Source organism: Oncorhynchus tshawytscha, linkage group LG12 (genome assembly GCF_018296145.1).
Source record: "Oncorhynchus tshawytscha isolate Ot180627B linkage group LG12, Otsh_v2.0, whole genome shotgun sequence".
Lineage (NCBI taxonomy): Eukaryota > Metazoa > Chordata > Actinopteri > Salmoniformes > Salmonidae > Oncorhynchus > Oncorhynchus tshawytscha.
The window spans coordinates 15,007,002-15,022,041 of NC_056440.1; the positions used below are offsets into that span (position 1 = coordinate 15,007,002).

General features: G+C 44.0%; 1 protein-coding gene across 1 annotated transcript in view; it reads left to right on the top strand.

Moving 5' to 3' along the window:
- The window catches only part of LOC112262593 (growth hormone receptor), a 43,986-nt gene that overhangs the window by 14,199 nt on the left and 14,747 nt on the right, over window positions 1-15,040 (top strand). The window contains 6 exon segments of the mRNA XM_042331380.1: window positions 9,346-9,478; window positions 9,826-9,998; window positions 11,342-11,520; window positions 11,915-12,068; window positions 12,510-12,600; window positions 12,927-12,996. Of these exon segments, the coding sequence (XP_042187314.1) occupies window positions 9,346-9,478; window positions 9,826-9,998; window positions 11,342-11,520; window positions 11,915-12,068; window positions 12,510-12,600; window positions 12,927-12,996 (800 nt within the window).

Consider the following 15,040-nt stretch of genomic DNA (forward strand, 5'->3'; position numbering starts at 1 on the left):
CATGAATCTACAAGTGAACCTGGTTGGTAATCTAATGTTAGCTAGCTAACATTAGGCTATAGCTAGCTAACATTAGGCTAAAGCTAGCTAACATTAGGCTATAGCTAGCTAAGCAAATGGCTCTGAGATACAAATAATAAGCTCATACACGTAATGCTAGCCAGCCGGCCAGCTAGAGGTTTTCAAATCTGTACTCAAAACCCCTCCCCTCCCCTCTAGTTAGTTTGGTAAACAATGAACCATAATCACAACTCATGACATTACTACCCTGCATGAATCTGCAGGTAGCTAACCAACCAAGTTGAACATTAGCTAGCTAACATTAGGCTTTAGCTAGCCAAGCAAATGGCTTTTTCTGTCAATTAGAAATGTGTAATATCTGAAAATGTAGCTAGCTAGACTATTCATGGTTGGACGTGTCTCCTGTCAGATGCCATGGTTACCCTTAGTTTGAAGATGTAATCCGGAGACAGGTGTTTTCTCCATCTCCTTAGCTATCACACTCAAATTCCACTGATTTCAAAACTCAGTCCTCCAGAAAGTGGAGAACAACACTTATGCATGCTACATTTTTTTTAAAGCCAGGTTAGACAGGATTACCTAGACATACTGTCCAGCTCAAATAGACAGAAGCGTGCTATATGGCAGACCAATACAAACCCATCTCTCGGCATGTCCAGCCCACTCATTATCTCAGCCAATCATGACGAGCGGGAAGGTTAATGTCTTCTTTGGCTAAACCAACTAGGCTCGTAAATTTATCAATTGTATTCGTATTTACAGATGGCAACACTTTTGTTATTAAGGCACATAAAAGTTCACATGTTCCAGAAGGCATGTCTGCCATAAAAATGCATTTTGATAAAAAAAATAAAGACTTTACGTTCAAATGGCTCTCCTGTGAAGTAGTGACCCGCGACATACGCATAGTTTCCTGAAATGGGTCACATATTGCCCTCACCTATTGGATAACTTTGAAATGAGGATAGAACATTAGCCAGTATCTCGTTTTCTTCTTGCTCAAAGAGAAAAGGTCCCACCTGCTGCGCGCACGTGTGTGTGTGTGTGCGTGTGTGTGTCTGTGGTTATGTTGGTGTGTGTGTGTCTCAATCTATTCCATATTGTAAGACATACCCAGCCTTGTGGATTGGGTTTTGTCCCACGTCTCTCTTATCAGTGTGGTGACAAACTATACTGTGTTCCATCATTTGCTAATTAGTCAGATGAGTGAATGATGGATATGGTTAATGTCATAGAGATCCTGTTGGTATTATAATCCTAATTCTATGGTTACTAATGTAATACTGCTGCATGAACACCCCAGTCAGAGGAGACCTTCCCGTCAACACACATTTACTGTAGCAGTTATTATTAGCTATTATCATCCTACTTAATAGAATCAGTGTTCAGTAAACACAGTTTTTATAACACTCACTCTGTCTGTCTTGCTCATCTGTTTGGCTTTAATGGATCAGTCCTGCAGACGTGTATACACAGTGCGATGGCCTTGAGTAGCATTTAATTTGGTTTGTACCGGTGATAGAAAGCTAAGAGCAAAGAATTGCCAGCGTACCTCAGAGACTAGTAAGAAACAACAGCTTCCTCTGTTCTGTGTGTTTAGTCTGTTTGTACAGTGTTTTTGTGTGTGTTTGTGCATGTGTGTTTGTGTGCACATTAATGTGTGTGTAAAAAGCTGTGGCCTTTCTCATGTCATGCTCTGAATGGATGTAGCCTAACTCAATTTGCACGGAAATCACATTCAATCCCACTGATTTGGACACTTAAGTGGAGAGAGCAACATGGTTGGTGAAAGGACATGCTTTTAAAATGACAGAATGTCCTGTAAAGCAGAGGGATATTACATGGGGCCTATGGGGATGGATGTAGGGCACTTACTAGCTAATCACATCTGTATTCAGAGCTACAGGTTTAAGCACAGTAGTTACAAGGGAGCAATGGATCTAATGATGGGAAACATTTAAGGCAAGGATCTAATGATGGGAAACATTTAAGGCAAGGATCTAATGATGGGAAACATTTAAGGCAAGGATCTAATGATGGGAAACATTTAAGGCAAGGATCTAATGATGGGAAACATTTAAGGCAAGGATCTAATGATGGGAAACATTTAAGGCAAGGTTTAGACTGCAGCTAGCTGGTGTGTCTAGATGAAGAAGAAACTGTAAAGGCCAACATGGCATTCTGATGAGCCTGTGAATGTAATGACAATAAAAGGCTGTTTTTAATTATTGTGAACGTCCTTTTTATGCATGTAGAACTCGGACAGCACACGCATGTAGACACGCTTTATTATTTCACTTTTAGATTTGTGTATTGTTGTGAGTTACTTTTTTTTTAAACTAGGCAAGTCAGTTAAGAACCTATTCTTATTTACAATGACGGCCTACCCCAGCCAAACCCTCCCCTAACCTGGATGACACCATAATTTGCAAATAAATTCATTAAAAATCCTACAATGTGATTTTCTGGATTTTTTTCATAGTTGAAGTGTACCTATGATGAAAATTACAGGCCTCTCTCATCTTTTTAAGTGGGAGAACTTGCACAATTGGTGGCTGACTAAATACTTTTTTGCCCCACTGTACATGTTCATGAGAGTCTCACCTTTGCACAGAGTAGCCCAAACTGTCCGGATGCTACAGACAGAAGTTGGCAGATCTGTCTCCTGACACTTGTGGAGGTCAAAACCATTGTGTTCGTGAGAGTCATCTTTCCATTGAGGGGTCATAATAGTTGTCGGCCAAATCGTTCGGATGCTGCAGATGATTTTGTGAGAAGAGAAGATTTTCGAGATGTCGCATGTTCTGACAAACACCGCTCTAGCTTTGTCACCTTTCGCCGCAGATGTGGTAGTGTGACATGGGCAGATGTGGTAGTGTGACAAGGGCAGATGTGGTAGTGTGACATGGGCAGATGTGGTAGTGTGACATGGGCAGATGTGGTAGTGTGACATGGGCAGATGTGGTAGTGTGACATGGGTAGATGTGGTAGTGTGACATGGGCAGATGTGGTAGTGTGACATGGGCAGATGTGGTAGTGCGACATGGGCAGATGTGGTAGTGCGACATGGGCAGGTGTGGTAGTGCGACATGGGCAGGTGTGGTAGTGCGACATGGGCAGGTGTGGTAGTGCGACATGGGCAGGTGTGGTAGTGCGACATGGGCAGGTGTGGTAGTGCGACATGGGCAGGTGTGGTAGTGCGACATGGGCAGGTGTGGTAGTGCGACATGGGCAGGTGGTAGTGTGGGCAGTGCGACATGGGCAGGTGTGGTAGTGCGACATGGGCAGGTGTGGTAGTGCGACATGGGCAGGTGTGGTAGTGCGACATGGGCAGGTGTGGTAGTGCGACATGGGCAGGTGTGGTAGTGCGACATGGGCAGATGTGGTAGTGCGACATGGGCAGATGTGGTAGTGCGACATGGGCAGATGTGGTAGTGTGACATGGGCAGATGTGGTGATTGAGACGCATTCAAAAAAACAAATTTCTAGTTTAAACTGACAGATTTTTGGGGGAATTTTTGAATTATGCTAATTGTATTTCCATGGGGGGCGCCGACATCGGCCTCAGGTTCAACTTCTATGGACACCGGAATGTTCTTGCAACGTTCCCACGAAACATGCCAAGAGCATTATCTTATTGTCAGAGAACATGGTAGCCATGATCTGTGTACGTTGAAGGTGTGACGTTGATGGAATATTCTCCTAACCCTCAGAACACTGGACACTGGAACGTTCCAATGAAAAGTGTCTAGAACATTAATATTGAATATGCTGAGAACATGGTAACCACATTCTGGGTAAGATCTGTTTGACATTAAGGAAATTGTCTCTTGGAAACAGTCCTTGCACATTACTGGAACATTCCTATGAAAATGTTAGGTATTGACCTAATGAGACTCTTAAAGGGAAATTTCTTCTAAATGTTTCAACTTCATATTCATCCTCTCCAGCACCACCCCAACATCAACATATGTGAAAATGGGGTGTTTCTATGTTTGGTAGTAAACAAGATAGAGGAAGATATGTGTTTCCAATAGCATCATCGGTGTGCATCATGTCATTTTAACCAATTATGAGTAGGCACTGCCTACTAATGGATGGGTTGGCTTACAACGTCACAAAATAATGTGCGTGCTTCCATGGGGCAGAAGTCAGCCTGTTGTAATTCTGGATGGACAGATTGCTAGCAAGAATGACAAGAAACTGCTATGTGGGGAATTGTAAGTGGCTCATTTCATCTTGTTATTGATACCATGTCTTAACTGATTTCATGTCAAGGCTAATATTTTTTACATTTAACTAGGCATGTCAGTTAAGAACAAATTCTTATTTACAATGATGGCCTAGGAACAGTGGGTTAACTGCCTTGTTCAGGGGCAGAATTACAGATTTTCATCTTGTCAGCTCTGGGTTTTGATCTAGCAACCTTTCGGTTACTGGCCCAAAGCTCTAACCACTAAGCTACCTGCCACCCCATAATATGCCCCCCCCCAAAAAAATATAGCTTACATGTTGTCAACAATCTAAGCCAACCTCATCTGTTTTGCCCCATGGTTGCGCACACACATCATTTTTGTTGCTAAAACAACCAACCGTCTCGTCAACAACTGGAGATGATGAATATGAGTTGAAACATGTTAACATTTCCCTTTTAAGGGAACATTTTTTGTTAGCTGGGCATTTACCAAATGAGTTGGAAATGAGTCAGCGTTAGCCTCTTCAGGGTAATTAACTTACCGTTTAGCAATATACCCACTGATTCATCCCTATAATGCCTTTTGCTCTTTTCAAACCAGGATTTATCACTAGTCACCAGGCAGCTTTGGTACTCCCATAAAGTGATTTATTTTGACTGGTGAGGGTCTGTATGATGCATGATGACCAAAGCTGACATCTGGGCAGTGAGTCTGGCTCTTGTTTCCTAGCTACGCTGTATGGAGGAAGAAATGCAGGCAAACACTGTTTGAGAGAGAGAGTGAGAGAGAGAGAGAATTATTTATTTGTCCTTTTTTGCTCATCTTCATCAAGTGTGCCAATAATTTTGTACCTGGCGGTAGATGACATCACAAAAAGCTACAGACAAAGGTCTCTGGACCTTTAGTTGTCAAAAATGTACACATCAAAGGTTTGAATGAGCATGCAGGAGACCGTTTCACCTCGGACCTTTCACATCTGACTCACTTTACGGCTGGGAGGCTGGATAGATGTGTCCCGTTGGTGATAGATTAGTGGAGAATTGCCTCATTATATGGAAATTTAGCAGACACTTTTATATAAAACCACTTACAACTTTACAACTTCAGCATTAATTCATCACAATCCTTTCACTTACTTAGCCTAGTACACAAGCTATGATGGAGTACACTTTCTTTTGACGGGGCCTTATTATTACTATTATTATTATTATTATTATTGTATCATGACTCAGATTTATTTGATCTTAGTCAGTTTTGATACATTTTGAGAGAAAAAGTCATGATTTGACATTCGTAAACAATTTACAGTTCAGACGTCTATGTTTCTTTAATCCGTTTGGGAAGGGTCTTTAATGTAATATTTCCATTCATGCTTCGCCTATTAGTTTAGCTTTACAGTAATTGCCTTGGCAAGTTGTTTTAAGATGCAGATGGAGGATCTTAATTTGATCACTCTTTTGTTGCTGAGAATTATCCTGCAAAGCAGGACATACAAACGTGTATTTGAGTTTTAAAAAGGCTTCTAAAGTTTGTAATTTCCACATAGAAATGTCAGACTTGATTTGCCCTAATGAAAAATGTATCAACCCCTACAAAAATGTCCATACATTTTTAATACACATAATAATTCACATTTCCTGTTGCAGCAGGATTATATTCTTGTTATAGAAAACTGTCTCAAATTAAGATCCTACATCTGTACGTGTTTTCTTCGATGAATCTCTACCATTAATCAAATCTTTCAGTTGGCAGGGGTTAGATTTTTTAAAATTAATATTGAACTCCGAGTATCTTAAAGCTTCAATATGTAACTTTTTGGCCAACCCAACCAAATTCACATAGATATGTAAGTTATAGATTTGTAATTGAAAGTAAATCTAAGAAGCGGTAGATATGCTATTTCTATGCTTCCCGTTCCACAATTGACTTTTTGCGTCTTTTACTTTCAGTTTTGTACACCAGCTTCAAACAGCTGAAAATAAAAAAAAATTGGTTATGGAAAAGATATGTGACAACGGTTTAGATGGTACGGTCATTATCTACATAATGACTGCTGACCACCTGCACACCAACAGTTTCCTTGCAGACTCTCAGACTCTCAGCACATATGCCCAAACATACAAACACACAAAAACAAACATTGTTTAAGTGCCTCACTGTATTTATATTTCTGTATTTATATTTATTTTATTATAACTATTACTTCTTGTTATGCACCCTGTCGAGAGTGAACCTGCAAGTAAGCATTTTATTTTACTGTGTTGTGCCATGTGATTACGGAATGACAAATAAACTTTGAGTTGACTTGACTTGTAGGCCATTCTCCTTGCTATAGGTTGTGGCCTCATGGCTTTCCAGGTCTGCGGTAACTCTGATTGTGGCAGCTGGAATTCGAGGGGTGGGAGTTAGGGAGGGTTGAAATAACAGAGTGCAGGGAGCAACAGATCGACCTTGGTGTGAGAGAGAGAGAAAGAGACGGCGAGAGAGAGGAATGCACTGAAATAGGAGATGTAGGCCCATATTCACATAAAACCTGAATGCAGTATGTACATGTATTTAACACCACAAAGAAACTGAGAAATACACTATATACACACAAGTATCCAAATACACCATTTCAAATGAGTGGATTTGTCTATTTCAGCCACGCCCGTTGCTGACAGGTGTATAAAATCGAGCACACAGCCATGCAATCTCCATAGACAAACATTGGCAGTAGAATGGCCTTACTGGAGAGCTCAGTGACTTTCAATGTTGCACCATCATAGGATGCCACCTTTCACCAGGTCAGTTCGTCAAATTTCTGCCCTCTAGAGCTGCCCAGGTCAAATGTAAGTGCTGGTATTGTGAAGTGGAAACGTCTAGGAGCAACAACGGCTCAGAAGTGGTAGGCCGCACAAGCTCACAGAACGGGACTGCCGAGTGCTGACTAATCTGGAGTGATGAGTCCCGCTTCACCATCTGGCAGTCCAGACGGACAAATCTGGGTTTGGCGGATGCCAGGAGAACGCTACCTGCCCGAATACATATCTGACAACTGTAACATTTGGTAGAGGAGGAACAATGGCCTGGGGCTGTTTTAATGGTTCGGACTAGGCTCCTTTGTGCCAGTGAAGGGAAATCTTAACGCTACAGCATACGATGACATTCTAGATAATCCTGTGATTCCAACTTTGTGGCAAAAGTTTGGGGAATGCCCTTTCCTGTTTCAGTATGACAATGCACTCGTGCACAAAGTGAGGTCCATGCAAAAATGGTTTGTCAAGATTGGTGTGGAAGAACTTGACTGGCCTGCACGGAGCCCTGAACTCAACCCCATCGAACACCTTTGGGTTCAATTGGAACACCAACTGCGAGCCAGGCCTAATTGCCCAACATCAGTACCCAACCTCACTAATGCTCTTGTGGCTGAATGGAAGAAATTCCCAGCAGCAATGTTCCAACATCTAGTGGAAAGCCTTCCCAGAAGAGTAGAGGTAGCAAAGGGGGGACCAACTCCATATTAATGCCCATGATTTTGGAATGAGATGTTCAAACAGGTGTCCACATACTTTTGGTCATGTAGTGTATGTTCCATGTTGATAATGGTTGTGATGGTGATGATATTGCCACTTATCAAATGCAAAGCATTTCCACAAACAAAAAATGTACAAGTACATTTTCATTGAAATGGCTAGTATTTGAAGATTTTAGTAGACATGTTTATGAGAGTAGATAACTTTGTGTGGGTTCTGGGTTTTGTGCTGCATTCAGTAGGGGAGAGCAGAAATCAATGGCACCTTCAGACCCTTATTTATGGTTGTGCCAAACCCAGAGCCTCACAACTGGATGACAAACTCGCTGGAAGGGAGGATGGGGGTGTGGCGGGGGTGGAAGAAGGGAGAATGGGCAGGTGGGGGTGTGTGGAGGAGGTGGAGGAAGGGAGGATGGGCCGGATGGGGGGTGCTGGAGGGGTTAGAGGAAGGGAGGATGGGCCAGTGGGGGTGTGGAGGGGCTAGAGGAAGGGTGCAGGATGGGAGCCTTACGGTGAGGCGGTGGAGGGGTGTAGCCCGCCAGGAAGATCTGTAGAAGTTTGTGATGGGTGACAAGCCGTGCCTCCTGGGTTGAAGAGGCGCTGTGATGTGTGTGTGTGTGTGTGTGTGTGTGTGTGCATGTGTGGTGGGGGTGTGTGTGAGTGGTGGATGGGCAGGTGGGGGTGGGGGTGTGTGGAGGTGGAGGTGGGAGGGGGCCGGTGGGGGTGTGGAGGGGGTAGAGGGGAGGATGGGCAGGGTGGGGGGCTGAGTGGGGGGGGGGGTAGAGGAAGGAGGATGGGCCGGTGGGGGTGTGTGGGGGTGTGTGTGTGTGTGTGTGTAGGGGGTAGGAAGGGAGGATGGGCCGGTGGGGGTTTGGAGGGACTAGAGGATGGGCTGGTGGGGGGTGTGTGGAGGGGGTAGAGGAAGGGAGGATGGGCCGGTGGGGGTGTGGAGGGGGTAGAGGATGGGCCGGTGGGGGTGTGGAGGGGGTAGAGGAAGAGAAGTGGCTGATGAGGGATCGAAGAGAAGTGGCAATGGAAAAACAGAGTAGAAAACTGTATATTTAGGTTACACTCAGGTGCCCCGCTACCAAGATTTGATGACTCAAAATGTCACTGTTTTCTACAGTAGTAATGCTCTGTCTGATTGAAATGCACAGAGCACAGCTAGCAGGGGTTGCTCTGTCTGATTGAAATGCACAGAGCACAGCTAGCAGGGGTTTGGAATGTATATGTATGAACAGCCATTGATTAACTGTTGTATGAAATGCTTTGCTTCTCCCTGTCTCAACCCAGAGGAAAGCACAAACTCAATTACACTCAGTTCCACCCCATATCAAAGTTTGTTCCAAGTCCACACCCCAGAGGCCTGCATATTTCTCCTAATGAAAGATTTGATCCACACCACAGATGGAGTCACATACTGTGTCTTGTCTTATGCAGTAGCCCATGTTATTTTGTTAGTTTGCTTCTCTGTGATCATTGAAGTCTGTCTCTCTCTCTCTCTCTCTCTCTCTCTCTCTCTCTTTCTCTCTCTCTCTCAGAATTAAAGATTGTGCTGAAATCAAACTACTGGGCAAATAAAGGTATTTTTCAATATAAAAATCTCTCTCTCAGATCCCTCTGTCCAGGCTCCTCATTTGACTGGGTGTAAGTCCAGGGAACAGGAGACGTTTAGGTGTTGGTGGAGTCCCGGAAGCTTCCAGAATCTCACGGAACCCGGAGCACTGCAAATCCAGTACTGGAAGAAGTGAGCAGAGAGAGATAGATGTTTATTGTTTAAGTTCTATTCTCTCTTTATCAATGACCGATGGGGACTTGAGAGTAGGGGTGTGCCGATCTCATTATACATTATTTAAAGAACAGGAAGTGTGATTTAAATGTGATTTACTTACTTGGACGTGTTTTTTTTTCTGATCACGGATAATAATAAATGGTACTTGCGTCATAATTGTATTCTGAAAATTCTCCATATCCGTTCCGATACTCGTTTTGTCCGGGTACTCGGCACACCCCTACTTGAGAGGATGCCTACATATACCTCTAAAATGTATATTTGCATAATAGACCTGTAAAATACCTCTCTCTCTCCCTTAGGAATGACTTGACGAAGGAATGGAAGGAGTGCCCTGACTACTCCTCCTCTGTGAGGAACGAGTGTTTCTTTAATAAGAACAACACAGTTATCTGGATCAAATACTGTGTGCGGCTCCACTCTGAAAGCCAGAACAAAACCTACGATACCTTGTGCTTCGAATTGCAGGACATTGGTGAGGGCACAACAGAGACATGCTAATATGGACTGTTGTACTTAACAACACTTAGTTGATAGCCCCTAGACACTTCTTTATGCCCAGATGCAGAACTGAGGAATCTGAATGGGCCTGACTGGCTTACCTACTGAGTGGGGTTCTCAATGAAATCCCTGTTCATTTTCTGGAAGCAACTGATGTCTTTTAAAAATCCAGAACTTGACTGTTTGAAATACACAATTGTCATCAAGTCTCAGTCTTGACATCATCAGGGGCAGTTGACTTTAACACTTTGTTGCGTTCATCTACCTGATTGGTTGAGGGGCCATCCAAACATGACGTGGGATGAGGGGTTGATTACTGTTTCGTTAAATCATGTTGACAGAAGTAATTGGGTTGAAATGAAAACCTGTAAGCACACTGGGTTCCCAGGAGGACCAGGAGCCGTAAGGCCGAGAGGGCCAACACGTTATCAGAAATACTAGGACAACAGCATTGTCCTGTTGCATGTTGGTCAATGTCAGACCATGCTCCGGGTTAGGGGTGGACAATCCTTAGTCAGAATAGAACCGATGATAATGATTGATCGTAGCAGCAGCTGTTGTTATTATTCAGAGGTTTCACACCGACTGGACTAGTGGATACAGGTACACTGACGGGTGTCAGACATGCTCTTCTAATGTAAGGTAGACAGTGTGATAGACATTTTCTATAGCAGGGTTCCCCAACTGGCGGCCCGCGGATGATTTTATTTGGCCCCCGGATGATTTTATTTGGCCCCCCATGTGAAAGTAAATAAATTAACTCTTAAATAAATAATTGAGTTAAAACATTTTATTGTTGGACAGAAAATACATCAGGAAAAAAATCACCAGGAAATCAGCTCAAAGTGATGTAGGAAATCTGTTCCCAAGTCTTCCCATAGAGACACATGTGAACATATCCCAATGTAATCAAGGTTTGAAATTATTATATTTAGTCAAATACTGTATCTGTTTGGGCTTATTGCGGTCCATTTGCAGTGTACAAGTAATTTATAATTATGTTCTGGCCCCTCGACCCTCCGCTCAAGAAACAATCTGCCGGCGGCTGAATGTAGTTGGGGACCCCTGGTCTATAGACTAGCAGCGGAACGTGAGATTTTGGTCCTGGGAGCCACAAGGGGTACAGGCTGGCTTTGTCCCAGTCCAGCTCAAAAACACATGATTAAACCAATTGAGGTTTATGTTGAAGACAATTCTAAATTGGTTGACTTGTCTCATCAGTGCATAATGCATATGGAGAAGGAAACCACTTTACACTATTGGTCATTTATTGGCCAGTCATTCATATACTGACCTATGCCCTTTCGTCCCTGCCAGTGCACCCTGACCCGCCAGTGGCTCTGAATTGGACGCTGCTGAACATCAGCCGGTCGGGCCTGAACTATGACATCATGGCGAGCTGGGAACCCCCGCCCTCGGCCGACGTATCCGTTGGATGGTTGACACTGGTGTATGAAGTCCAGTACAGGAGGAGGAACAGCTCACACTGGAAAGTGGTGAGTCACAGGGACACACACACACACACCCTGACGGCCTATTACCCAGCTGCCTCTGTAGCTTTGATGGGGCCGTAGCGGAAGCCAGAGCTAGGCCTTCTGGGAAAACAGGGTCTTAATGAGGGGCAGGGGTCAGAGGAGTTAGAGGGCAAGGCCAGGGAAGGTCACTGACAGATCAATCTCTCATAGACACAAACAAGTGGAGAGATTCTGTTGTTGACTGCCTCAATCGGCGACAGTACCAAGTTTGTTTGTGGCACAGAAGACTGTATATAGAAACACATTTACTCTGAGACATAATCACTTTTTATTTGGACATTTCATAGCTTTACATCATATTCCTCTCTTACGAATGTTTTTTCCCATGTCTCCCTCTTCCCCGTCTCTCTCTCAGTTGGAGCATGAGTTTGGCACCCAGCAGTCTATCTACGGCCTTCAGACAGGAGAGGCGTACGAGGTGCGTGTGCACTGTGCAATGAGGGCCTTCAATAACTTTGGGGAGTTCAGTGATGTCATCTTTGTCCACGTGCCAGAGATTCCCAATAAAGGTGAGAGGTTGGGGGTCAGGTGGGTTCGGGCAGGGCAGGTTGGGGCCAGGCAGGGCGTGGTAGAGCGGGGTCTGGGTGGAGTCAGACAGAGTGGTTCATGTTGAGGCAGAGGGAAGAGGAGGGGCGGTGTTGTTTACACTATTAAATGTAGTTTTACAGAGACAGTGCACATTAATCATCATTACTGTAAAAGTGCCCATTTTAGCCAGATTTTTCAACTGCCGTCCCTGGGAACAAACATGGCAGCCATCTTGTGCAAGGATAAGATAGTATCACTGTATAATGACAATGGTTAAATTAGTGTTCTTCATTATAAGATATGTTGGTGGTGATGATGATAATGATGGTCCATGATGATGATGATGGTCCATGATGATGATGATGGCCGTGATGAAGATGATGATGATGATGATTAAGTTGATGATGATGATCCTGTTCTAGAGTCAACGTTCCCTGTGACTCTGGTCCTGATCTTCGGGGCTGTGGGTGTGGCCATTCTCCTCATGCTCATCATCTTCTCTCAGCAGCAGAGGTGAGGACACACACACACACACAGGCATGCGCACACACACACACACACACACACACACACACACAGGCATGCGCGCACACACACACACACACACACACAGGCATGCGCGCACACACACACACACACACACACACACACACACACACACACACACACACACACACACACAGGCATGCACACACACACACACACACACACACACACACACACACACACACACACACACACACACACACACAGGCATGTACACACACACACACACACACACACACACACACACACACAGTCATCTTCATCTCATCTCTTCCTCTTACTCTTCCTCTCAGATTGATGGTGATTCTGCTGCCTCCTGTCCCTGCACCCAAAATCAAAGGGATAGATCCAGCACTGCTTAAGGTAAGACAACAAACACTGCGTGTGTGCGTGCGTTTGTCTTTTGAGTAGGTGTGATCAACTATTTAGGATGTACAAACAAGTATGAATTGATATGGCTCAGAGTGCATTACAGATTATTGTACTCAACAAAAATATACATGCAACAATTTCAAAGATTTTACCTAGTTAGAGTTCATATAAGGAAATCAGTCAATTTAAATACATTTATTAGGCCCTAATCTATGGATTTCACATGACAGGGAATACAGATATGCATCTGTTGGTCACAGATACCTTTAAAAAGGTAGGGGTGTGGATTAGAAAAAGTCAGTATCTGGTGTGACCACCATTTGCCTCATGCAGTGCGACACATCTCCTTCACATAGAGTTGATCAGGCTGTTGATTGTGGCCATGGAATGTTGTCCCACTCCTCTTCAATGGCTGTGCGAAGTTGCTGATATTGGCGGGAACTGGAACATGCTGTCGTACACGTCGATCCAGAGCATCCCAGACGTTCTCAATGAATGACATGTCTCGTGAGTTTGCAGGCTATGCGAGAACTGGGACATTTTCAGCTTCCAAGAATTGTGTTCAGATCCTTGCGACATGGGGCCGTGGCTTATCATGCTGAAACATGAGGTGATGGCGGCGGATGAATGGCACGACAATGGGCCTCAGGATCTTGTCACAGTATCTCTCTGGATTTAAATTGCCATCAATTAAGTGTAATTGTGTTTGTTTCCGTAGTTTATGCCTGCCCATACCATAACCCCACCACTATCCCGCAGGTTAAAAAGCCAGATGTGGGGCTCCTGGTCTGGCGTGATTACACGTGGACTGTTTGGTGGAGGAGGCTGTTTTTAATGATTCAGGCTAGGTCCTTTAGTTCCAGTGAAGGGAAACATTTACTCTACAGCATACAATGACATTCTAGACGATTCTGTGCTTCCAACTTTGTGGCAACAGTTTGGGGAAGGCCATATCCTGTTTCAGCATGACAATGCCCCCGTGCAAAGCAAGATCCACACAGAAATGGTTTGTCGTTCGGTGTGGAAGAACTTGACTGGCTTGCACAGAGCCCTGACCACAACCCCATCAAACACCCTTGGGATGAATTGGAATGCCGAATATGAACCAAGCCTAATGGCCCAACATCAGTGCCCGACCTCACTAATGCTCTTGTGGCTAAAAGCAAGCAAGTCCCCGCAGCAATGTTTCAACATTTAGTGGAAAGCCTTCCCAGAAGAGTGGAGGCTATAACAGAAAAGGGGGGACCAACTCCATATTATTGCCCATGATTTTGGAATGAGATTTTCGAAGAGCAGGTGTCCACATAATTTTGGTTATGTAGCGTATCATAAGCCATATGTGCAAGTACATATGATGAAAACACATAATCCACATTGAAGTTAATTCAAAACATGGTTTGAGTAGGAAGTTGAACAATGACATACTATAAGAGATTACTTGTTGTGTTTTTATTATTACTTTTATATTAGTTCTCTATTTTCTCTCTCTCTCTCAATTGTTGGGAAGGGCCCGTAAATAAGCATTTCACTGTTAGTCTACACCTGTTCTTTACGAAGCATGTGACCAAGAATATTTGATTTTATATGCTCTAGAGATACGAGCTAAGGGGAGGAGGATGTGTGGTTGTGACCAGGTGTCATTGTGTTGGTGTGCTGATGAAATGGGATGTGGGCTGCTGTTGATGAGGAACATGTACATTTCAAACAACCCCACCACTTGTACAGTAGCTCAAGTAAACCACTCAGTGTCCCTATGAACAGGAAACCACTCAGTGTCCATATAAAGAGGAAACCACTCAGTGTCCCTATGAAGAGGAAACCACTCAGTGCCCCTATGAAGAGGAAACCACTCAGTGTCCCTATGAACAGGAAACCACTCAGTGTCCATATAAAGAGGAAACCACTCAGTGTCCCTATGAACAGGAAACCACTCAGTGTCCATATAAAGAGGAAACCACTCAGTGTCCCTATGAAGAGGAAACCACTCAGTGTCCATATAAAGAGGAAACCACTCAGTGTCCATATAAAGAGGAAA